The 24,446-nt window shown below is 57.2% G+C and overlaps 2 protein-coding genes and 2 long non-coding RNA genes across 4 annotated transcripts; 2 read left to right on the forward strand and 2 right to left on the reverse strand.

Annotated features, from left to right (window-relative positions):
• The first annotated feature begins 49 nt into the window (after positions 1-49).
• Positions 50-10,287, forward strand: GZF1 (GDNF inducible zinc finger protein 1). The gene is made up of 6 exons (XM_071738789.1): positions 50-159; positions 3,110-4,493; positions 5,782-5,876; positions 6,710-6,877; positions 7,724-7,881; positions 8,696-10,287. Exons 2-6 carry the CDS (start codon positions 3,121-3,123, stop codon positions 9,050-9,052), a joined length of 2,151 nt encoding a protein of 716 aa, XP_071594890.1. The 5' UTR covers positions 50-159; positions 3,110-3,120; the 3' UTR covers positions 9,053-10,287.
• A 1,240-nt stretch (positions 10,288-11,527) lies between these two features.
• LOC139793898 (uncharacterized) lies at positions 11,528-13,237 on the reverse strand. Its single transcript, XR_011724871.1, has 2 exons — positions 13,191-13,237; positions 11,528-13,159 (listed from the first exon to the last, which is right to left on the reverse strand). It is a non-coding gene; the product is annotated as an uncharacterized lncRNA (long non-coding RNA).
• LOC139793899 (uncharacterized) lies at positions 12,333-13,001 on the forward strand. Its single transcript, XR_011724872.1, has 2 exons — positions 12,333-12,897; positions 12,959-13,001. It is a non-coding gene; the product is annotated as an uncharacterized lncRNA (long non-coding RNA).
• A 143-nt stretch (positions 13,238-13,380) lies between the features above and the next one.
• NAPB (NSF attachment protein beta) lies at positions 13,381-21,074 on the reverse strand. Its single transcript, XM_071738799.1, has 11 exons — positions 20,882-21,074; positions 18,801-18,880; positions 18,565-18,681; positions 17,420-17,466; positions 17,215-17,292; positions 16,520-16,575; positions 16,090-16,174; positions 15,524-15,628; positions 14,872-14,940; positions 14,517-14,567; positions 13,381-14,045 (listed from the first exon to the last, which is right to left on the reverse strand). The coding sequence occupies exons 1-11, from the start codon at positions 20,977-20,979 to the stop codon at positions 13,941-13,943; spliced, it is 891 nt and encodes a 296-aa protein (XP_071594900.1). The 5' UTR covers positions 20,980-21,074; the 3' UTR covers positions 13,381-13,940.
• Between the last annotated feature and the right edge of the window lie 3,372 nt (positions 21,075-24,446).

A 24,446-nucleotide genomic window follows, 5' to 3' on the forward strand; every position in this document is an offset into this window, starting at 1 on the left:
CGTTGCTTAGCAACGCTCGTCGCGGCGCATGACGCCACTTCCGGCGCGCCGCGGCTGCGCCCTCGCTGCTCTCCGGTGCTGTTGTCAGGGCGGCGGGCGGGGCTCCGGACCCAGCCCGCGGGTTCTGCGGGACCGACCCAGCCGCTGCCGGGCTGCCCGGTGAGTGCGGGGCCTCTCCGGGGCTGCCGGGGCCGGGGGGATGGCTGCCTGCCTCCCGAGAGCGCCGCCGGACGTCTCTGGCCTCTCCGGGCCTCGGTTCCCCTCGGCAGGGCCGGCCCCGGCGTGGGGAGGTGTCGGGACGTGGGCCCGGCCTTCCCGGGGCACCCCCGGGGCGCTTGGGAGGGTCTGTCCTCCGCGGGGAGCTCGGCAGCCCCAGCGCCTCTCCCGGGGTGGGCAGACAGCTGGGCTTCCCCTCCCTCCTTCCTTCCCTGCTCCCCTCCGGCGGGTGCTGCCCCCTCCTCTGGCCGCAGGGAGGGGTGGGGGTGGGGATGGGCTGGGGGTGGGTGCAGCCCTCCCATCTCCTTCGGGGTGCTGGGGCAGCAGGGGAGGCCAAGGAAGAAACGGGCTGAGGGGCAGGAGGGCGGCTGAGACTGCTGTGACCCTTGAGCTGTGGGGAACCAGGGTGCCATCCCCCTCCTGCTCAGGGCTCTGCTCCTGTCCCCACTCTCAGCTCCTGTCCCCACTCTCAGCTCCTGTCCCCAGGCTCTGCTCCTGTCCCCAGGGCCCCTCAGGAGCTGCTCCAGCCCTTTTTGGGGCTCTGCTGCCCCTTGCTCAGCCCTGCTGGTCGGTGCAGTGCTGGCAGCAGCAGTGCCTCCGGTGAGGCTGGCTGGGGGTGCTGGGGCAGAACAGAGCTCCTGGGGACTCCAGGCTGCTCCATCAAGCTGGTTCTGGTTCTGGTTCTGGTTCTGGATCTGGTTCTGGTTCTGGTTCTGGCTCTGGCTCTGGCTCTGCCGGGTTTGTTTCTGGAAGGGGGACACACTCTTGCAGGGAGCTGCTTTTCCCTGAGCCCCAGTGCTGCAGCTCCTCCTTTCCAGCTCCCGGGCTCCGCCTTTCCCCCTTTTTTTGGGGTGTCCCAGGCTGTGCCAGCAAAGCCCTCCCTGGGGGGTTGGGTTTCTGCTCCTCCTCTCAGCAGCTCCCAAGCCAGCAGTGTGTGCAGGCAGCTTCTGTCCCTGCGAGCAGCAGGGGGGAAGGAGGGGAGGTTTCTGCTTCTGCAGCCTGAAGGAAACCGAAGGGATCGGCCTGGTTCTGGGTTGGGTTCTTGTTTCCAGCTGGGTTCTGCCTGTGACCTGCTGAGGTGGAAGGGAGGGGGGTGGCTGTGTAAGGATGGAGTAAGTGGGTAAAAAAATCGTTGTATAAGGCAAAAAAAAAAGAAAAAAAAAAAAGTTCCACTTTTATATTTCAGTGAGACAGGCAGAGGGTGTGGGGTGGTGGGGAGGGGAGAGGGGCAGAGCTTTAGGTTTAGTGCAGGTAGCAGTGATTCTTAGGGATTTATTAGAATAATGACAGCAGAACTGCTTAAATGTTAATATCTCAGGCTTGCTGAGTGAGGGTTGGAATTCTGGGAAGCAGGGCAGGGTTTGCTGCTCCTGCAGGATTCCCCCTGCTGCAGGGCTGGGTCTTCCCTGTGCCCTGGGTGGCCCCTCCAGGCAGGGTCTCCCTGTGGCTTTGTGCCTGCTCTGGAGCCCCTGCTGCACTCACTGCTCCTGGGTGCCAGGAGCCCCAGGAGCCCCATGAATCCAGGATCCCCATGAATCCAAGATCCCCATGAATCCAGGAGCCCCATGAATCCAGGAGCCCCATGAATCCAAGATCCCCATGAACCCAAGATCCCTATGAATCCAAGATCCCCATGAATCCAGGATCCCCATGAATCCAAGATCCCCATGAACCCAAGATCCTCATGAATCCATGATCCCCATGACCCCCAAGAGCCCAAGATCCCCATGAATCCAAGATCCCCATGAATCCAGGATCCCCATGAATCCAAGATCTCCATGAATCCAAGATCCCCATGAATCCATGATCCCCCATGAACCCAAGATCCCCATGATCCAAGATCCCCATGAATCCAAGATCCCCATGAGCCCAAGATCCCTGTGAACCCAAGATCCCCATGATCCCAATGAATCCATGTTTTTTGCTTGGGTTTTTTTCCCCTAATTTACAGTTCCTTCCGTGGCTGTTGAGGACAGCAGTAAAACTCAGCAGATGGCAGTGGGGGAGATCCTGAGAGTCTCCAGACTTGACACAAATATTGATTGGTTTGGGATCAAGGTTTTATTTTTTTAACAAATCAGTTCTTTTAGGGGCTTTTCAGGAGCTGAAAACGTGAGTGGGAAACACAGCAGAAACCAGGGAGCCCTGGAGAGGCTGCAAGGCCACTGGGAGAGAGGAGATGGTTCAGAGAAGGAGCTTTGGGGGAGTTTTATGACTTTTCAGGTGTGCAGCTTGGGGGTACAATTGCTTTTTGGTCAGTCAGGAGTTTGGAATTTTATCCAAATCTCCTTAAAAGTCTCCCCTGTGAATCCTCTCTCAGGATTACCTGTCCCTTCTCCTCACCTGCCTCCTGCTGCCTGCCTGGGAGGGACAATCATCCCCTTAATTCCACATTTCCTTTGATCCTCTCCTCTTTGCTTTGTCCCTCCTGCAGCTGCTCCCCCTCTCCCCCCCCCCTCTGCTTTTTTGGGTAAAATTAAGGCTGAGCTGTGAACTCCAATTAACCCAGAGACTCAACCCAGCAGCTGGGGAGATCCAGGGCTCTGAAACCTGGATCCAGGGAGATCCGGGGCAGCTGTAGCCACGTTTCTCACAGCACTGCTTTTTGAATCCTGCTAAAAACCTGCAAGTGTCTCAGCCTCAAGTGAAGCCCTCTCCAGGGTGGGCTTTTTGGGTTCTGAAATCCTGGATTTGGGTGCCCTGCCTCCAGGATTTGGGTGCCCTGAACCAGGATTTGGGTGCCCTGCCTCCAGGATGTGGGTGCCCTGCCTCCAGGCGCTGCGCGGGCCGGGCTGTCCCAGCTCCGCTGCCCCCAGGTCACCCGGGGGTGGGTTTGTTCATCTCTCCTGCCCCCAGCTAACGTCTGGTGGTGTTGTCAGCCCTTTTCCTGCAGGGAGAAGGAAGATGGAAAGCAACGCAGTGCTGCTGGAGTCCAAGTCCTCTCCCCTCCACCTGCTGAACGAGATGCACCAGCAGCGCCTGCTGGGACACCTCTGCGACGTCACCGTCAGCGTGGAGTACCAGGGGGTCAGGGCAGAGTTCGTGGCCCACAAGGCCGTCTTGGCGGCCACCAGCAAGTTCTTCAAGGAGGTTTTCCTCAACGAGAAGGGCGTGGATGGCCCCAGGACCCAGGTGCTCCTCAACGAGGTCCAGGTGGCCGACTTCGCTTCCTTCCTGGAGTTCGTCTACACGGCCAGGGTGGAGGTGGAGGAGGACAGGGTGCAACGGATGCTGGAGATAGCAGAGAAGCTCAAGTGCTTGGACCTCTCGGAAACCTGCTTCCAGCTGAAGAGGCAGATGCTGGAATCCGTGCTGCTGGAGCTGCAGAACTTCTCCGAGTCCCAGAGCTCTGAGGAGGAGGGCTCTGCCCGGGCGGGCGCCTCGCTGGACTCCAAAGCTGGGGCTGTGGCAGAAGCTGAGCGGGCAGAGTGCCCTCTGGGGCCTCCCACCTCCCCAGGGGACAGCCCCGGGCAGGGAGCAGCCCCTGAGCTGCCAGCTGCCAAACCCAAAGAGAAAATGGACAAAAAGAAGGAAATCCTGAAGCCTCCTTTTGCCAAGATGAGGCGGGCGAGCGGGAGGCTGGCCGGGAGGAAAGTGTTTGTGGAGATCCCCAAGAAGAAATACACCAGGAGGCTGAGGGAGCAGCAGAAGGATGCAGAGGTGGCTGCTGAGGGAAACAAACACCCTCCGGGGCAGGGTGGGTGTGATGTGGGGAGGGAGGAAGAGGAGCAAGGGGAGAAACACATCAAACCCGAGAGCCAGGAGCAGCACGGGGAGCAGGAGGGAAAGCTGCAAAAATCCCAGGAGGAGGAGGAGGGGGAGGAGGAGGAAGAGGAGGAGAAAAAGAAACGGGGCAGCAGCTTCAAGTGCAGCACGTGTGAGAAGGAGTTCCTCTACGGGAAGAGCTTCCTGAAGCACATCAGGCAGAGCCACGGGCTGGCTGCTGAGATGGTGTACAGGTGTGAGACCTGCAGCCAGACCTTTGCCAACCGCTGCAACCTGAAAAGCCACCAGCGCCACGTCCACAGCTCTGAGAGACACTTCCCCTGTGAGCTCTGTGGTAAGAAGTTCAAGAGGAAGAAGGACGTCAAGAGGCACATTCTCCAGGTTCATGAGGGTGGTGGGGAACGTCATCAGTGCCAGCAGTGTGGAAAGGGGTTGAGCTCCAAAACTGCCTTGAGGCTCCATGAAAGGACACACACAGGCGACAAGCCTTATGGGTGCACAGAGTGTGAGGCTAAGTTTTCTCAGCCTTCTGCACTCAAGACACACATGAGGTATGAACAGACTTCCCTGGCCTTGTTAGATTCTGGGGGGAGAGGAGCAGGATCCCCTGGAACACACCTTGAGCCTTCAAGTCCAGTGGGGGATGCAGAATGTGGTGGCTGGGAGGCCATCTTTTCCCTGTTTCATGGCTTTTTTTTTTTTTTTTTTTTCTGTTTATTGTTGTTTTTTTTTCCCCCTTGCTTTCAACCCTCCCAGGTTAAGGAAGTTGCTGTCATTTTCTTTTAAGGTGCTGGGGCTGAGGACTGCAGCTGCTGAAGCCTTTTCCCCTGACCTACCAAGAGTCAGGGGGACATGGGAAGAGCAACCCCCATGGCAGATTATTGGTAGGATTAGGGCTGTGATTATTCCAGCTAACCCAGGGCCCCTTTAGAGCTGGCAGAATGATGTGATGCAGTAAGTATGAAAATATTCTGAAGAGGTTTGGCCACACTGAACTGGAGAGCAGCAGGTTAGGGTGCTCAGTGTAGGAAACAACTGAGAGGGGAGCAGAAACAAGCTGTAGGAGAAATACCCCCAAAGCACCACTGCTTGACCCCCCAAAAAAAAGGGGATGCAGGGGTGCCCAGGGTGTTCCCAGGGGACATTTCCTGCAGGGCGCAAGGGCTCCTGCACCTCTGCACGGGGTCAGAGGGTTTAATCCCCTGGGCAGAAAGCAAATCTTGGTGAGTGCTGCCATGGTGTCAGTGCTGGCAGCTGCACAGCATCCCACGGCCCTTCCTAACCACAGGGAACTGCTTTCTGATGCTTAAATTATATTTTTTAATTGGAATAAGTGGAGTTTCCCCTCTGCTGTGTGCCACTGGGGCTGTGCAGTAGGCCTGGGGAGCACTGGGAACTCAGTGCTGTCCTGACAGTCCCTGCTGAGGATTTCTCACCTTGCTCCATGTTTTTACACCTGTGCTCCTCCTCCTGCTCTGCAGCACCACGAAAACTTTGGCTGTGCTCCTGCAAAATTCAACACATTTGCTACAGACCACAGGGTGGTCACTTCGTTCTTTTACCAAGCACAAGTTCTGTGATGAGTTTCCTGAAGTTTACTCAGTTTTTGCCTTTTAAAATTTTGCTTTTAAAGAACTTCCTGGGTCTTGAGCAGTCAGAGCAGCCCTGCAGAACCCACAGTGCAGCACTTGGCCCAGCTCCAAGGTGCTATTTTTTAAAAGAGTTACATTTTGTGCCAGCATAATCCTTTTTTTTTTTTAAAAAAAAAAGAGTTGTGCAGCTGGTGTGTGGAGGGAAGAGCTGTACCTGGGGGGCTTTAACACCACTTTCTCCTTTCAGAATCCATACTGGGGAGAAGCCCTTTGTCTGTGATGAGTGTGGGGCCAGGTTCACTCAGAATCACATGCTCATCTATCACAAACGCTGCCACACAGGTAAGGCTGCCCCGGGCTGCCTGCAGGAGGAGCCCTGCAGGGAAGCTCAGCTCACTTCCATGCAGAAAAACAGTTTTGTTGTTGGTTTGGGTTGGTTTTTTCTTTAAGCAGACCTGCCCGGGCAGAGGGGTTGGGTCTTGAGCTTTAAGGTCCCTTCCAACCCAAACCATCCTGTAAAATGGCTTCAAGGGAAGGGGAGTTCCCATCTCCCTGGGATCCCACCTCTCACGTGTGGACCAGGCTGCTGTGGGTGTTCTTCAGCATCCCCAGTGACCAATCCAGCTGAGTTCCTCACAAAAAAAACAATTTCCCTGTCAGCCTGGAGCTGTCAGGCTGAGGAGTGTGTCCTGCTTTACCCTGATCTGCAGAGGAATCTTCTCCAAAGCATCCACCCCTCCCCTGGGCACCCTCTGTGGTACAGAGCAGTGTTTTGGGCTGAGCACCCCTGAGCTGTGGGTGCTGCTTTTCCCACAACCCCAGCCTCTCAGTTGCCCTTATCACCACCTGCCTTCTGCTGGTGACTCCCAACTACCTGTGGGTGGCAGAAACCATTAAACTACAAGGAAACACAGTTCCAAGAGCACTTTTTGAGAGGTGTTTCAGTGAAATTGGGTGCTTGCAGCATCCTGCTGGTGCTGAGGGGCAGGCAGGAATGCTGCAGAGATGGGGAGAAGGCTGCTGGGTGCAGCTCTGCCCTGGGCTTTTCCCAGCTCTGGGGGAGGTGTTGCTGCCCTGCCTGCTCCAGCTGCACCTCTCAGTGCTCTGCCTTCTGCCTCTGATGTTTTCTTGCTGCTCTTAAACCCTCCCTGGGTTTGATTCTCCTCTTGCTGCAGGGGAAAGGCCTTTTATGTGTGAAACCTGTGGGAAGAGCTTTGCCTCCAAGGAGTACTTGAAACACCATAACAGAATCCACACTGGATCCAAGCCCTTCAAATGTGAAGTTTGCTTCAGAACGTTTGCCCAGAGGAACTCCCTCTACCAGCACATCAAAGTTCACACAGGTAGGAGGTGCTCTTGGTGTTGGGAACACAACCACCCCCAGTGCCAGGACCCACACCTCACACCTGCACAATTCAGACCCAAAAAAAAAAATGTTCCCCAGCCAGGATTTCCCAGTGTGGAATCCCTGCCCTGCACACACACTCTGGGGGTTCTTGGTGCTCTCTCTTCTTTCTTCCTTGTGCTCCCTACTGAGTTACAGCCTTCTGAAAGGTTTCTGTGAGCTGTGCAGGTGTTACTGGTGCTGCTGGGATTACTGGAAGGGCTCTGGTTTAGCTCTGGTTCTTGCCTGCTTGCCCCCCTCTCACCTTTTGATTCTCTCCTGCTTCCATTTCAGTGTCTGTTCCATCCCCAGCTGTAGCTCTGAGTAGTGAACAGCAGCAGTGACTTTCCAGTGGTGCTGCCAGTGTCCCCTGGGCTGTGTGTCAGTGTGTCAGGACAAGGGAATTGTCACTTCCACTCTTTGCAACCTTTGCTTTTCTCTCCATTTTGCTTCTCCTGCTCGGGGAGCCGGGGATGGGGTGGTGACATTTTATTTCCTTTTCTGGAATGTCATCTCTTTCTCTGTGAATATCCCTTTTTCCACCCTAAACAAGAGGCTCTTTCACCCTCTACTCCTTTAAAAAAAAACAAAAACAACCGAAAGTGCTGAATTAATATTTGGAGGTGACCAAGTGGAGGTCACTGCTCACCCCACACCTCCCAGAACAGCCGCAGCCGTGAGGATTCTGCCCAGATCTGATTTTTTTTCCCCCCTTAAGCTGCTCGTTGGTGCCTTTAGGCTGCTGTGACCCGCAGGGGGGTGTCCCCAGCCTCCCTGCCGGGGTGACAGTGCTCTCTGCCGGCAGGAGAACGTCCCTACTGCTGTGACCAGTGCGGGAAGCAGTTCACCCAGCTCAACGCCCTGCAGCGGCACCACCGCATCCACACGGGGGAGAAACCCTTCATGTGCAACGCCTGCGGCAGGACCTTCACCGACAAATCCACCCTCCGGAGGCACACCTCGGTGAGGGACCCCTCCTCCTGGCCCCTGCACCTCACACCTCTGGCAGGCACACAGGGGACTGAGTCTGGGGGTTCTGTTGGGTCAGGCACATCCTCTGCTCCCCGGCGTGCCCTGCTCTGGGCACTGAGGCTGAGAAGGTTGGGTTTGTGCAGCCTGGAGGGGGGAAGGCTCAGGGGAGACCTTGGTGCCATGTGCCAGAGGTTAAAAGGGGCTATAAAAAAGATGGAGACTCCCTATGGACAAGGGGAATGGGCACAAGGTGCTCCTGGGGAGATTCCCCTTGGACACAGGAGGAAAATGTTTCCCCATGAGGACAGTCAGACCTTGGAATGGTCTCCCAGGGGAAGGGGGGGATTCCCCCACTCTGGAAAGTGTTAAGTCTCAGCTCCATGTGGAGTTTATCTCAGCTCAACAGTAACACAGGAAGGGTTGGGCCAGAGATGGGCCTTGGGGTCCCTTCCCACCTGAAATTCTGTGACTCTGTGGTTGTGACACTCACGTGGTTTGTGCCTGGGCCTGAGCTGTCCTTAATCTCTTGTGGCCCAGCCCCTGCAGGTCACTTCTGGGGACTCCAGGCAGAGATTAGTTGTGTGAGCTCAGAGCATGTCCCTGACTTTCTGGGCCAGGCTCTCTGCAGGAGCAGGGAGCTGCTTTATGAGCACAGATTAGAGCCTGGGTGTGTGCTGACCTAATTTGTGGGCTGGAGAGAGAGAGAGAGACAGAACACCTCTGGGAGGAGCTGGCTCCAAGGGTTTACATCCCAGCCAGCCCATCACCTGCTCAACCTGCTGCTTTCTGCTGCTTCTTTTCTCAGATCCATGATAAAAACACACCCTGGAAATCCTTCCTGGTCATTGTTGAAGGAGCATCCAAGAACGAGGAGGGGCACAAGACAGAGCTTCCTGATGAGGAATATGAGGTGTCACCCAAAATCCCAGAGAAGCTGCTGTCCTTCCCAGAGAATGGGCACTACCAGAGCCTGGCAGCTGTCCCAGGGGCTGTGCCTGCCCTGCACCACAGCAGCTCTGCCACGGGCACTGCCTGTAAGGCTGCTGGGACTGCAGGCCCCCAGGAAGCCCTGATGGCCACCACCCTGAGTGAGCTGACAGTGCTGCAGACACAGACAGACTCCATCCAGCCACAGCTCCATGCTCTGGTGAACATGGAATGATGTGCAGCCTTGGTACAGCCCTTGGACTTTGCCCTCCCGAGGGGGAGCAGGGATGGCACTGAAATCAGGCACTGGGTTTCCACCTTTTCCTCCAGAAATCCCCTGCCCACCCCCCCAGCTCTGTCTCCTGCAGGTAGGGCAGAGGAGGCAGCAGTCCCATGTAGTGAAATGAGCAACCAGGTGCCACTAATTACCAGATGGTGGGCATGAGCTTGTGCCTCAGGCCTCCCCTTTTATTGGCCCCCTAATCCTGCTCATGTGGAGTTGGGGCCCACCCTAACCAGGCACAGGTGGGCTTAACACAAGCTCATGCCCATACCTGGCAATTGGTGCCACCTGGTTGCCTCATTGCCTCATTTCACTACAGTCCCACTTGTCACCATTATTCTTGTTCCTCCCTCAGTACAGGGCTGGGAGCTCCAGCTGGCTGCAGGAAAGCAAATCCCCACATCCAGGGGGTTGCACAGAAGGGGGGGGGGTTGATTTCCAGTGGGCTGGCTGCAAGCTGGAGAGATGAGGATGAGGATTTCCTGAGCCTCCTGGCTTGGTGAAATGAACTGTGTTTCCCCTATTGGAAACTCATCCCTAAAATCAGCTTTCCTGAGCTGCTGCTCAGGCCCTGCTGGGTTAGCTCAGCTGTTACCAAAGATCCCAGCAGTCAGCCAGCCCCTCCTGGGGGGAGCAGGCTTTGGGGAGATGAGGAATGGGGTTAGGGTTAGGAGTCCTGAGTTTGGGGTCTGGAGTAGCAAAAATGGGTGGGTAGGAGCCCAGCGCTGTGTCCAGAGGGGGGGTGGTAGTGGTGGTACTGGTACTGGTACATTTCAGGGTGACCTGGGCCAGTTTGTCACTGGATCCAGACCCTGGCAGCTGCTCCAGCTGAGGCACAGCCTGGTCATGGGGAGCCCAAACCATGCCCTGTAGGGATGGCCCCAAAAAGCAGCACTGGGGCTGTGCTGGGGAAGCTGCTGTAGAAACAGCTCCTGGGATTTTTTTTTTTTTCCTGTTCATTTGGATCCAAGGCCTCTCCTGCTGGTTGTGGCAGCTGCCTGTGACCTGCACTGCAGAGCTGTCTGTACAGCAGGTAGCATCGGGGGGGCTGGGGGGTTGTGCAGCTCATCCCCCCCCCCCAGCACCTGGGGGTGCAAAGGTGCAGAGCAGGGCTGGGGGTGCTGGGCTGAGCAGAAATGTCCTGAGGGTCTCTGCTGGCAGGGGGGGTCTGCTATGAGGGGGTGTGAGTGTGAGGGGGGGGTGTATGGGGGTGTGTGTGTGAGTGTGAGTGTGTGTATGGGGTGTTGGGGGGGTGTGGGAGGGGTGTGAGTGTGTGGTGGGGGGGATGGGTGTGTGTGTGTGTTTGAGGGGGTGTGTGTGTATGGGGTGTTTGTGTGTGGGGTGGGGGGGGTTGAGGGGTGTGTGTGTGTAGGGGGGGTGTGTGTGTTTTGGGGGGGGTGTGTGAGGGGTGTTTGTGGTTGGGGGGGGTATGTGTGAGTGGGGGAGGTGTTGGGGGGGTGTGAGTGAGGGAGGTGTGTGTGTATGGGGTGTCTGTGTGTGTGTGTGAGGGGGTTGGGGTGTCTGTGTGTGTATGGGGTGCCTGGGGGGGGTGTGTGTGTGAGGGGGGTGTCTGTGTGTAGGGGGTGTGTGTGCTCATCAGCCACAAATAATCTCCCCAGCTCTGAGCCTCTGCAGCAGCAGCTGCTGGGTTCTTTGCCCCTTCCTTGAGGGGGGCAGAGGGAAATGTGCCCCAGTGAGCAAAAGACCCCCAGGGTTTTCCCTCACCCCACACTCCCCCCACTGCCACTGCACCCCTCCTGCTGCAGCACCCTCGGGGTTGGGGTCCCAGCAGGCACCCCCCTTGCTGGGCTGGGTGATGCCCCCCCTGTAAGACCCTGGAGCTTTGCTAATCCCATTTTCCTGAGCTGCTTTCCTGCTTCTCTGGATTTTACTGCTCCCCCCCAGCACCTTCCCCACAGCCCCTCCCCAGCCCCCCCCAACCCCTCCTCAGGGGCTGCCTGGAGCCCTGGGGGGGGCTTGGGGGGGCAGAGCAATCCCCAGCTCCAGGCCCCCCCCCCAGGGCTCCTGGTGAACCCGAAAAGCAGAGCTGACACCTGGCTGTGGGGTTGGGGCTTCGGGCTGTAAAGAGGGTTTGGTTTGTTTTGTTTTTTTTTTTTAAAGAGAACATTTCCAAGAGGTTATATTTGAAATATTTATTGGAGTGATGCTCAGTGTTCCCCCTCCCCCCTGTAAAGAGTCTGTAGATTATTTAAAGTCTGAGCACAGTGCCTGGAGCCAGGGAAGCTGTTGTACCCCCCCTGGATGGCAGAGTCCCCCCAAGCAGCTTTTCTTATTAAAACACTGAAACCTCCCCAGGGAATGGTTCTGGAATTCAGAGCCTGGGGCTCAGCCCCCCCTCAGCTCTCCCTCCTGGATTTTACCCCCCCCCTTCAGCCCCATTGCCCAGGAAAGAACCTTTCTCACCCCTTACATTCATGGTTTTCACTTTATTCATGTACAGAAACACAAAACATGGGATTCTTGCTAAGGCCATTTCATGAATGAGTTTTCAGAGTACAGAGCTGTGTACTGGGGGGGGGGGGTACAGCAGAGTGCCAGATTCTCATCTGAGAACTGTCACACTTCACCACTGACACACTGGAGGAGATGCTGCAGCCTGCTTCTACACAACAACAGGGGGATTTTATTGGGATTTACCCCAGGGCACAGGTCAGAGCCCACGGGAGCCCCTGGGGATGGGCTGCTGGCCCCCCAGCTCCACGCCTGCCTCCCCACAGCTGTGCCCAACACTGGGAAAGTGAACAACCACCAGAAAAAAAAAAAAAAAAAAAAAAAGCCATAAAATGCTCACCTGGGCTCTGGGTGACACGGGGAAAAGGAACCCCAGAGCCTGTGCTTCCCCTCAGAGGGGCTGGGGGCAAAGCTGTCAGCAGGAGGGGGGCTGCTTGCTAAGGAGAGGGGAAAATTAAAGCAAAAAGGGTCTGTCCTCATTCTTTGGCCTCCAAAAGGTGCTTTTGGGACAAGGGGACACCAAAGCCTGCAGCCCCCCCAGGGGCAGCAGCAGGGGAGGGACAGGGACCCCGGGAGCTGAGGGGAGACCCCAGGGGAGGCAGCCCAGGGACAGGGGGACAGGGGGGGACAGGGGGACACACGGTGCCCCAAGGGGTGACCCAAGGGGTGACCCGAGGCAGAGCCAGGGCTGTGCTGTGGGAGCAGCAGCCCTGAAACCACAGCTGAGGGGTGAAGGAGCTGAACCTGCTGGGAAGGAGCAGGATACAGCAACCCCAGCTCTGGGCTGGGGCTGGGGCTGGGAGTTCAGGATGCACAGAACACCCCCCCAGTGACCCCAGGCAGGAAAATAAAATCCCCTCCTTTGGCATGTGCCAGGAGAGTTTTGGGGTTTCTTTTCTGTAAGCCAGTGGCAGAGATAAAACACCCCTGGAACAGCCCCAAATCCTGAGCCCAATGAACCAGGGAGGGTCCAACCCCCACCCCTGAACTGAAACCAAACCACAGCCTGGGCAGAGACAACCAAGGGGAGAACCCCCCCCAGCCCCTGGGGCTGCCCCCCTCTCCCTGCTCTGGGCCAAACACCACAATTAATTAACTCATTATGTTTCCATTCCTCCCGTGTCAGCAGCAGAGCCCGAGGTGGCCTCACGGCAGGGACAGGGTGACAGCTCTGAGAACCTGCAGGGCCTCAGGTCCCCATCACCCAGACCCGAGACAAGGGGGGAAACAAAGCACAGACCCAGAGGTACCACAGGGGTTGGGATGTGCCTGCACCTTCCCAAAGCCATCGGGGCTCATCTGTCACCCAGACACCTCCAGCAGGGGTTCCTGTCACCCAAACAACTCCCAGCAAGTGTTCCTGTCACCCAGACAACTCCAGCAAAGGTTTCTGTCACCCAGACAACTCCCAACAAGGGTTCCTGTCACCCAAACAACTTCCAACAAGGGTTCCTGTCACCCAGACAATTCCACAGGGATCCCTGTCACCCAGACAACTCCAGCAAAGGTTTCTGTCACCCAGACAACTCCCAACAAGGGTTCCTGTCACCCAAACAACTCCCACAGGGGTTCCTGTCACTCAGAGAACTCCCAGCAAGGGCTCTTGTCACCCAAAAACCTCCCAACAAGGGCTCCTGTCACCCAAACAGCTCCCACAGGGTTCCTGTCACCCCCCAAGGCTCAGTCAGCACCTTCCCAGTGAGGGGACCCACACCAGGGGTTGTTACTATAAATTAAGTCAGAGGAAGAGCTTGTTGCTCGGGGGGGGATGCACCATGGCAGAGAAGTGGCAAAACAGATGCAGGGAAAAGGGAGCAGAACGTTTACATTGTACAAGATCCAGACCTGCAGAACACACCAGTGGGGACACCCACACCCCAGCCCTGGGTGACAGGACAGGGGGTGCAGACACTGCAGGGGAGCATCACAAAGCCTTTCACTGCCACCAGGTAAAAACAAAAACAAAACAAAAAAATAATTTAAACAAAACCAGACCAAAAACCCCACCAAACCAAGGTCCACGGAGAAACAGAAAGAGGCAGGGGGGGGCAGAAGGGATCTGTGGGTGCAGGCAAAAGGTTTCCATGCTGGAGCAGGGGCAGGAGGAGCAGCTGCCAGCACAGACACCGGGCTCCCAGCTGACCACACCAGGGCTTTCCTGCTGCTTCCACCTGGGAAAGAGCTGCCAGGAGGCTCCCACCCACCCACCCACCCACCCACGACACAGAGCAGGGCACTACAGGGACACAGGGACTGGTGAGCAACGAAAGAGAAAGCTGAGGGGCTGGGTGAGGGAGCCTGCAGTGGTCCTTGGCAGGAACACAGGGACTGGGAAGTGAGGCTGCATGCCATGGGGAGCAGGAGGGGGTCACTTGAGGTCCCCATCCCCCTCCCCCTGGATGGATTTCTTGATGCGCAGCAGCATGGTCGTGAGCCACTGATCCAACCGAGATATCGAATCAAACTCCTTCACCTGCCAGAAAACAAACAAAAAAAAGGCTTCAATTAGGACACCAGAAGGGAAACCAGGCTGCTGGAAAACAAAAACAACAACAAAAAAAAATCATCCTGCAGTTCTTGAAGTGCAGGTTTCTAAAACGTCTTGTTGCAGAGGGAAAAAAAAAATTGCATTAAAACGAGATCTATCGATCCAAAAACACAGAGAGCACTTCAAGCCACTGTAAAACACCCCAAGGAGTTGGAGCACAACCAGGCAGGATCTTTGCTTAGCTGGCAGTGACAGACTGATAGTTCCAAAGTATTAAATTAGGGATTGGCTGGAAGCAGCCCTGGTTCAGCAGAGCCCCCTGCCCGGTGCTTTGCTCAGCACTGAGAGCTCAGGCAACCCCGGACCCACCCTTTAGCAGCGTGCACACCCCAAAAAAAGAGAAGAAAGGGAAAACCCCAGCCATGAGTGCATCCTGGGGACTTTGGGACTACTCACTGCCTCGGTGTATGCCTCACTGTTCTGCTCCTCGTGGGCTTCCAGCAGTTTCTAGGAAAACACCAGGAAAAATCAGACCCTGTCCCATTACTGGGTGTTCCCCAGAGCATCTCAGAGGTACCCTCAGCACCCACATCTCCAGCAGCAGCACCCTGGCAGCCTTCTCAAACCACCTGCCACCAACACAAAACCAGTTGGGGTTGCTGGTTTGGGTTGTTTTGTTTGGTTTTTTTAAGCTACCCAGAACAGTCATCCTGCAGCTGCCTCCAGGGTGAAGCAAGAGGAGGCTGGGGCCCTGCAGAATGTCTGAGCCCAGCTGTGGCACTGCCTGCTCCCCAGCCCTGCCACCACTCACTTTCAGTAGTTTGCACTCCCGTGAGTCTGTGAACGCAGGGAACATCTCTTCATACTTCTCAAGTGCAAGCTGGAAGAGAGAAGTCAGCCCTGGGGCTCATTTTCATACAGCCACAGAGTCAATCAGCCCAAAAAGGACCCCTCTGAGATCATCAAGTGTCCCCCCCAGCCCAGGGTGCTCAGTGCCACATCCAGGCTCTTTTGAAATATCTCCAGGGATGGAGAATCCACCCCTTCCCTGGGCAGCCCATTCCAATGGCTGAGCACCCTCTCTGCAAAGAATCTTTTCCTAATATCCAACCTAAACCTCCCCTGGCAGAGCTTCAGCTTTAGCTTTTAGGTTGGATATTAGGAAAAAATTCTTTAGTCTGTGCCCTCTTATCCTACTGATATCTGCCTGACCCCCCCCTGGCTCCAACCTCCTTTCAGGGAGTTGTAGAGAGTGATGAGGTCTCCCCTGAGCCTCCAGCCTCAACACCCCCAGCTCCCTCAGCCCTTCCTCACAGGATTAAAACCAATTTCCTTTCTTACTGCAGCTTCCTTTTCCACCCACATCCTAGAACAGCAAACCCCATCCCAGCAAATCCCTGGGTGTGCAGGAAGTGCCCCAGGGGGCTGCAGAAAGTTTGGGGTCCCAGCCCTGAGCCCCTCACCTTGGCATTCAGCTCATCCACAATGAAGTGGCACAGAGCAGCTTTGAAGAAATACTCCTTGGCACTGTACTTGAGCAGAGGGTTGTCCATGGTGTTTGTCCCCACCTAGGCACAAGCAGAGCTCCTTAAAGGGGTCAGGGATGAAACCCCCCACCCCCAACCCCTAAGAACCCACCCGAGAAGAGGAGGGATGGGTAAAACCCCACCCAGCACCACGGGGCTGCCTGTGATAGACAGGCTGGAGGGAAAGGTCTGTGCAAAAAAATATTGGGAAGGAAATATTCTGCCAAACCCAGCTGTAAATACCATGAAAAGGGTGAGTAGTGATTCCCCTTTCAGCCTTTCCCAGAAAGGGCAGAAATCAGGGATAAAAATTCCCTCGGTGACTTAAAGCAACTCTTAAAAGCCCCGAAGCAAACCTCGCCTCCTACAGACATCCTCAGCCCCAAAATAAGGAGGATTTGGAGCCTCTAGGCCTGGGCAGCTCGAGGAGCCCGACACACTGACCTGCTTTTCCTTTTCCAGAGGTTTTTCCCTGGGGAGCAGCACTCAGCTCCCCTCCTCACCTGCTCGTAGATCTCGATGGCCTTGGGGTACTGCTCCAGCTGGGCAGCGTAGGCAGCCACCTTCAGCAGACACTTGTTGGCTGAGCTGCAACCAGCACCGGGGGAAAGTCAGGGATTGTGTCCTGGGGAAACACAACTCCAGGCCCTGGCACCTCCAGGCACTGCCTGCACCCCTCAGCCTGCACAAAACCAGGGCCCAGAACCTGCGGATCGGGGGAATTTCCTTTTTATTGTCCCAAGGGAATGGAGAGGGCGAGGCAGGAGGGTTCCCAGCTCAGCACAGACCTGGGGCTGCTCTTCCCTCCCCCTGTGCTTTCTCTGCCCCCGGAATGGGAACACCAAACCAGGAGAATCTCCCACAGCAGCCCCAGCAGGACCTGGGGGTCCCTGCCCAGTGCATCTCAGAAGTGACACCCCAAGCCCCACTTGCCTGTTGGACTCCTCTCCTTTGTAGTAGTCTGCAGCCTGCTCGTAGTGTGCAATGGCCTGGGGACAGAGTGACACTGCTCAGGTGACATTTAGGGACAGAGCCACCACCTCCAACAAAACTTTTCCCACCTCAGAGGTGGTCCAGGCATGAGGCTGCCCTTGGAAACTGGGCTGAGAGCTCCTGAAAAATCCCCAGCAGGGGTTTGATCCCAGTGTCTCTGGCTCTGGAGGTGACGCCACCAACACCTGGACCTGGGGCTCCCAGCAGGTTTGTCCCCAGCCAAGGAATCACCTCTGGGAACAGCCCCAACACAGTGGGACTGAGGTGGGGCTGAGGATGGAGAGGCAGCACTGGGGCTGCTGAGGAGCAGGTCTAGAAAATTCCAGTACCTGGAAACCAGGTATTTGTGCCCTGCAAGCTGCTCAGGGCCTTGGGTTATGGGAGTGAGAGAGGGGGAGTGCTGAGCTGTGAGCTCAAGGGAACAGCAGCATCCTTTGGGAACACCAGGACACAGCCACACCACTGCCCCCCAAGGGCTTCCTCAGGTGTCAAACACAACTGCAGCACAGAAGGCTTCTCCCCTGGGGGGTTCTGCTCAGCAGAGGGGCTCACAGGAGCTGGGACAGCCCCAGCAGAGCCCCGTGCTGGGAAAATCCCCACTCACTTCATGGGGAAGGTGAATTCCCCACCCTCACCTTCTCAATGTCCACCAGCTCAGCCTCGTAGATCTCAGCAATGGTGATGTGGTGCTTGGCAGCGATGGTGAAACGGCCCTGGGGAGGGCAGAGAGGGGGTGAGGGCTGGGGATGCCCCCCAGGACCCCCCAGAGCCCCCCAGGACCCAGCAGAGCCCCCCAGGGCCCCCCAGAGCCCCCCAGGACCCAGCAGCCCAGCTCCTTACCATGTCAGTGTAGATATCAATGGCTGCATTTAAGCAGTTGATGGCCTCTGGGGGGGTGTTCAGGAGAAACAACAAAATCAGCCAGCACGTCACAATTCCCAGCCCAACATCCCCCCCCAGACAAAAAAAAAAGAAAAAAAAAGCCCCAAAAAAATCACCTTACTCTTCATCAGACCACACACCAGCTACTCAAATACCTACCCACACCTTTGGGTCTGTCTGACACTAAAACTTTCCACCCCCCTAAGGCCCTACAGCTGCCATGGGACCTTAGGGATCCTCTAAAGGGTCCTGGGGTCCCCCCCTGGTTTTGTGTCTGCAGATTGAGTCCCAACTCATCAGGTCCCAGCACCTGGGTTACTGACAGGTGACTGCCACAAATGGGGACAGGCAGAACACACCCCTGTACCCTGGAGTTTGCCTGGCTGCAACCCCAAAGGGAGCAAACTGCAAAATCCCAACCTCAGGAGCAGGCAGGAGCTGCCATCTGCTGGGAATTTGGGGTTTTCCAGGTACAACACAGCAACATCAGCCTCCAGGCAGCTCCAGGCACAGGAGAGCAGGGGTAACACTGCTGGGTGAGTGGGTTTGGTTGGGTTGGGTGTGTTGGGTTGGTTGGTTGGGCTGGTTGGGTTGGTTGGGTTGGTTGGGTTGGGTTGGGTTGGGTTGGTTGGGTTGGTTGGGTTGGTTGGGTTGGGTTGGTTGGGTTGGGTTGGTTGGGTTGGGTTGGTTGGGTTGGGTTGGTTGGGTTGGGTTGGTTGGGTTGGTTGGTTGGGCTGGTTGGTTGGGTTGGTTGGTTGGGTTGGTTGGTTGGGTTGGTTGGCTGGTTGGGCTGGTTGGTTGGTTAGTTGGTTAGTTGGTTAGTTTGCTTCCAAACACTCCACCAGGGTAAGGGCAATCAGGGTTCTTCCAGGCAGCCACAGCCCTGCTCTTCATGACCAGATTCTTTTTAATCCTCATTCTTTTTAACCCCAGAACCTGTCTCCTCCCCCAGAGCTCTGCCTGTTCTCCTCCCGCAGACCCCAGACCCACCCGAATCATTCTGCAAGCAGCCAGAGCACCCCCCAGGTGGAGCAAACCCAGGACTGAAGCTGCCCAGGGGCAGCCCCCGAGCCAGAGCCCCCATCCCCCCCGTCCCCCCCTACCTTGGGGATCTGCTTTCTTGTAGGCATTCCCTGCATCCACGAAGCTGGTGGCCGAGTCGTGCTTGCTCTGCAGCTGCATGTGGAGCTTGGCTGCCTGGCAGAAGGCATTCCCTGCAGCTGGGGGAGATTTCACCTTCACCAGAGGATGATGCCCAGGTGCTGCCGGGTCCCCCCAACACCAGCCACCCCCCCCTTCCCTTCCCTTCCCTCCCCCCCGGGGCAGGGGCTGCGCTCACCGCTCCAGTTCTTGGCGATCTTGAACATGTTGGCAGCCCTGGTGTACATCTCACAGGCTTCCTCCACCCTGGTGTTACCCCTGCAAGGCACAAAGAGCCCCAAAACACCAGCCCTGAGCTGAGGACGGAGCTTGGGGGGGGGGGGCTGCAGCCCCCTGTGCTCAGGACATGTGGCCCCCTGCCCCGAATTTTCAAGCAGAAGGAGAGCATCACCCTGGGCAGGGGTACAGCTGGATCTGGGGGGACCAGGAGCCAGGAGGGAGCAGACACAAAATCACCAAACCCTTCCTAGCAGGAGGACACCAAACCTCCTGCTGCATGAAGCAGAGCCAGGAGAGCAGAGGGAAACCCTCCCCTGAAATGACAGCAAAAAGTTTGGGAATGTTCCCCAAGAATTGGGAGCCCGGAGCGAGCCCCCCCCCCTCTGCTCTGATGGGGTCCCTGGCCCAGCTTTTTGGGGCAGGATCAGCTGGTTCTGACTGACCCAGGGAAGGACAAACCATGAGAATTATCAGCAGGATTTTTTGTTCCCCTCTGCTGGCAGCAGCCACCTTCCCTTTCGAAGCACAGGAAGGGTTTTTTGGATCATTCTTCAGCTCCTGAGAGCCACTGCAGCCCAAGGTAACACTACACCCTCTGAGGCATCCAAAACCCGGTGGGTTTCAGCTTTTTAGCCTCAAAAATAAAAATAAAGCACTCGGGCAAGTTAATGGAGCTCCTCAGGAAACAGCCAGGCTGCCAATGAGGCTTTTGGCCTGGGCACCCCCTGGCACCAGGAGGATGCCAAGAGCCCCACCACCTTTCTCTGCCACTTTTAAAAACAAAAAAAAATTATTTTTTTATTATTTTAAATTTTTTGTGTCTATTTTTAGGCCAAGAAAATGAAAATTTTGCCTCTGGAAACCTCTGCTGGTTCATTCCCAGGATTTTCAGCAATTGGCTGCCCGGATTATGCCCCTGGAGCAGGTCCTGCCCCATTCATCTGCCAGGGGCCGGGGAGGAATTTATTTATAAAACTTCTGCCCTCAGGGCTGCAGGCACTCGATTTCTCTGGGCTGGCTTTAAAATCATCCAGGCCTCCCCCGATGCTCTTTTTTTTTTAAAAAAAAAACAAACAACCAAACACATAACCCCCAAAAGAGCCAGGCAGAGGCAAAGCTGGAGGTGGCCAGTCCTGCCGGCTTTGCAGAGCCTTCCAAGAATATCCACTTTTTTTGCACCAAAAAGGAAGCTCTGTCATTCCTGGGGGATGAGGGGGGGGGGGAAATCACCCCCATCCCTCCGGAGGGTGGGGACAAAGTCACCCGAGCTGCCAAAGGGCTGCAGGAGGAGGAGAAGGAGGGGGGGTCCAGCCCCAGGGGAGCCCCCGGTGCCGCAGGATGCTCCGGGACATCCCCCGGGGGGGTGGGGACACGGGGGGATCCCCAAGCTCCAGAGCCCGGTGGGATGCACTGGACCCCCCCCTCTTTTAGCACCCCCCGGCCCTAAGGCAGCCCACACCCCCCCGGAGGCTGGGGGAGACCCTCACCCACGAGTGGAGGGGGACACACAGCCCCGGGGGGTGGGCAGAGCACCCACGGGTGGGTCGGGGGGGGCAGGACCTGACCCTGCGTGCCCCCACCCACAGGGCCCGGGAGCCCTTCCCGCACCCTCCTTTTGCAAACACCCCCCCCCCCCCCCTCCGGACCCCCCCTCTTTACAACGAGCTCTGTTGCAGCCCCCTCCCCTCTTTTTGCCACCCTCCCCTCCACACACTGCTCCCCTGCTTTGGGCAACCCACGGACCCCCCCTCACCACCCCCTTTTTCCAAGCACCTCCCGGTTTTGCAACACCCCCTCCCCCCGTAACCTCCCCGCTCTCGTAACCGCCCCTTTTTTCCAAACCCCCCCTTTTTTTGCACCCCCTTTGTTTTGTAACCCCCCTTCCTACAACCTCCCCTCCGCATCCCCCTTTTGCCACCCCTCACACCCCCTCTTTACAACCCCAGCCCTCCCGCACCCTTTGCCCCCTCCCCCCCGCACTCGTCCCCTCCCCCCCGCACTCTTTCCCTCCCCCCCCCCCGCACCCTTTGCCCCGCTCACCCGAAGAGCCCCCGCAGGAAGGAGTGCGAGCCCTTCACCCGCTTCTCCGCCTCCGCCATCAGCTGCACGGCCTCACGCTCCTTCCCCGCACTGTCCATCCTGCGGCCTCCGCTGCTGCTGCTGCTCCTGCTGCTGCTGTTGTTGCTGCTTCCTCCTCTTCCTCCTCCTCTTCCTCTTCCTCCTCCGCACCGCCGGGCGCGTGCACGGGGGGGTGGGCGGGGCCTGCGCGCGAGCAGTCGCGGGGGGGGCGGTGCCGGGGGAGGAGGTGCGGGAGGGGCGGGGAGGGCGGGGAGAGGAGGAGGAGCGGGGGGTGCGGTGCGGGGAGGGGCTGGGGGAGGCGGTGCGGGGAGGGGCGGTGCGGGGAGGGGAGGGCAGGGAGGGGCGGGGAGGGGCTGGGGGAGGCGGTGCGGGGAGGGGCGGTGCGGGGAGGGGAGGGCAGGGAGGGGCGGGGAGGGGCTGGGGGAGGCGGTGCGGGAGGGGAGGAGTGCGGGGAGGGGAGGGCAAGGAGGGGCGGGGCGGGGAGGGGAAGGGTGGTGCGGGAGGGGTGGGGTGCGGGAAGGGGCAGTACAGGGAGGGGATAGGGGAGGCGGTGCGGGGAGGACAGGGAGGGGCGGGGAGGGCGGGGAGGGGACGCGACAGGATGGGTGGGGTGCGGGGAGGGGCAGTGCGGGGAGGGGTCTGTGATTCCCGGTGCCCGGTGCGGGATTCAGGCGGCGAGGTGCAGCGTGCAGGGCACACGGGGCACGGGTCCTGGGACAGGGCACAGGGGACAAGGGACAGGGGGCTGGGGGCGGGGGGGTCTTGCTGCCAGACACGGGGTGCAGGGTTCGTGCTGCGGGGGGCATGGGCCTGGGCTCACCTTGTAACCTGAACCCTGCGGGATTCTCGTTGCAGGACACGAGGTGCTTGATGCGTGATCCACAGTGTAACGAGTGCGGGATTCATGTTGCACAGCGAGGGATTCGTGCTGCCAGGCACACGGTGCGTGCTCTGTGATTCACCTTGAAACGTGCACCTGGCATCAGTCACGTTGCAGGGTGCATGATTCATGTCGTGACACATGGTGCATGGTTTGTGCTGCAGGGTGCATGGTGCACGTTGCATGATTCATGTCACAAGACACAAGATCCATGGTTTGTGTTGCAGGGTGCATGGTGCATGGCCCAGGACTCACCTTGCACCATGCACCTTGCACGAATCACGTTGCACGTTGCATGATTCACGTTGCATCTTGCATTATTCACGTTGCAAGATGCATGATGCAGGGTTCATGTTGCACGTTGCATGATTCATGTTGCCAGACACACGGTGCACGGGTTGTGTTGCAGGATGCAGGATGCATGGCATGCCCATGAGTCACCTTGCAACATACAAGTTGCATGATTCCCGTTGCATGTTGCATGATTCATGTTGCACAGGCCCTGGTTCATGTTGCAAGGTGCACGATGCAGTTTATGTTGCAGGATGCATGGTGCATGGCCCACGATTCACCTTGCACCATGCACCCTGCGTGATTCACGTTGCAGGATGCCCGGTTCAGGTGGCAAGAGGTGCCCAGCGGGTGCTGCGTGTTGCAGGGTCCCTCGTGCCTGGTGCAGGATTCCTGGTGCACAGCCCATGATCCACGTTGCACTTCCCACGTCACGCTGCAGCCTGCATGGTGCAGGATTCCTGGTGCAGGGTGCATGGCCCAAGGCCCGGGTTGGTGCTGCAGGGTGTCTGAAGGGTGCAAGGTGTGTGCACAGCTCATGTTGCAGCATCCATGAAGCACCACGAGGGATTTCTGGCACACGGGACGGGGCTCCTGCTGCAGGGGTGTTACAAATGAGCGAGGCTCAGTGTTCTGTTAATGGTTTAATTAACTAATGAAGTTGAAATTGCAGTGAGCAAAGCAGCGCTGGGTGCTTGGGGAGTCTCTGCTCCACTCACACACACACCTCTAAAACTCTAAAATTACCTTATATCGATTGCAGTTCTATGAATATTAAAAAGGGGTGGGTTTGCACACAGATTCATAGGGGTTACATCCTGTTATTACAATATTCATGACAGGGGGGCTGGGCAGAGTCTGGGTGGAGTCCTCTCTTGGGGAGATATCGGGGTCCTCGGGGGGTTTTTAGATGAAGTAAGAAGTTTTCCTCAAACTTAAACCCTTTACCCTTCTTGTTTTCGCTGAATTATTATCTTGTTACAGAGCAAAATTAGACCCTGGCCATATTTTTTCCCTTTTCTGCTGGTTGTGGCATTTTGATGTTGTCTCTGTGCAGATTTCACCTTCTTTCGGTGCCTCGTTAGCCTTGGCAGGGCCTTGTTTTAAAAACTAATTAATTATCGTGGAGACAGAAGTTCGTCTCCTTAAGGCCTTGTGTTGCTTCCACTGTTCTTGTGGAAAATTACATGTTTCAATTGCCTTGCTTAGCCCCATATCTGCTTCTTTCTCAGTTTACCTCTGGATTTGTCCGGTTAGGAATACAAATTCATAAACACACGTTACCATCATTTGTTACAGGGGGTGCAGCAGGAGGCTGCCAGGATGGATCCTAAACCCAAGGAGGGGCAGTGCAGGAGGGGGATGTTCCTATAGCTGTGCTGCCCTCACAAGTGGGAAAAAAAATAATTATAAAGGTGGATTTGTCCTGGAAGTGTCCGTAGCCCGCAGGAAATGGGCTGGGAGTGCTTCAACCAGGAGGCAGAGGGAGCAGGATCCAGGTCCAGAAGATGCACGGTGGGCTGGGAAGAAGGAAAAGCCAAGCTCTGCCCAGCCTGAAGGAGGTTTTGGGGTGAATTTACCCCAGCCTGAAGGAGGTTTTGGGGTGAATTTACCCCAGCCTGAAGGAGGTTTTGGGGTGAATTTACCCCAGCCTGAAGGAGGTTTTGAGGTGAATTTACCCCAGCCTGAAGCACCTCCAGTTTCTCAGCTCTGGGCGTTGCGTTTATTTGCGTGACTCTCCCGAGCATCTCCAGCAGAGGAGGCAGAGCCGAACCCACCGAAAGGACAGAACCAAAGTCAGAACCGGCAGAAAACCTCCGGGTTTATTGCCCTCCCACCCCCTCCATCAGGATTGTGTCCCGGGGAAAAACACCTCCACGCCCTGGCACCTCCAGGCACTGCCTGCACCCCTCACCCCGCACAAAAAAGGGGCCCAAACCCTGCAGATTCGGGTCAGCTCCGCGCTGCCCCACTTCCCGGGAGAAACTGGGAATTGGGGTCGGTTTCCTTTATTTTTTTTCCCCTCCCGCCGCACCCCCCAGGCCCAAGCCCTGTGGTGAGAACGGCCCCGAGGTGCCTCCCTTCCCCTCAGGTCTGAGACAGACCCAGCCCCCACGGGTGACTGTGGGGACAGCACCGGGGGACAGGAAGGGGGAGGCGGCGGCCCTGGCCCTGAGCTACGGACTACAACTCCCAGCGTGCCCCGCAGCCGTCGCGATGTGTCGTCATCTCCCCGCGACACGCCGTCTCCATGGCGACGCGGACGCATCGCGGCCCCCTCCACAATCCGGCGCCTTGCGGACCCCCAAACCCCCCTCGGGGGGCACCCCCGGGGCCGAGGCGGCTCCCAGACCC

Source organism: Heliangelus exortis, chromosome 3 (genome assembly GCF_036169615.1).
Source record: "Heliangelus exortis chromosome 3, bHelExo1.hap1, whole genome shotgun sequence".
NCBI classification, from domain to species: Eukaryota; Metazoa; Chordata; class Aves; order Apodiformes; family Trochilidae; genus Heliangelus; species Heliangelus exortis.

Bases quoted from the DNA above. Each gene is read 5' to 3' on its own strand.
- NAPB (XM_071738799.1), bottom strand. From the start codon at position 20,979: ATGGACAGTGCGGGGAAGGAGCGTGAGGCCGTGCAGCTGATGGCGGAG. The intron at 18,682-18,800 runs GTGAGCGCAGCC...AATCTCCCCCAG, and splicing joins GATCGCCAAGAACTGGAGCG to CTGCAGGGAATGCCTTCTGC. The intron at 16,175-16,519 runs GCAAGTGGGGCT...TGCTGGTTGCAG, and splicing joins AAAGGAGAGGAGTCCAACAG to CTCAGCCAACAAGTGTCTGC.
- GZF1 (XM_071738789.1), top strand. From the start codon at position 3,121: ATGGAAAGCAACGCAGTGCTGCTGGAGTCCAAGTCCTCTCCCCTCCAC. The intron at 4,494-5,781 runs GTATGAACAGAC...TTCTCCTTTCAG, and splicing joins GCACTCAAGACACACATGAG to AATCCATACTGGGGAGAAGC. The intron at 6,878-7,723 runs GTAGGAGGTGCT...CTCTGCCGGCAG, and splicing joins GCACATCAAAGTTCACACAG to GAGAACGTCCCTACTGCTGT.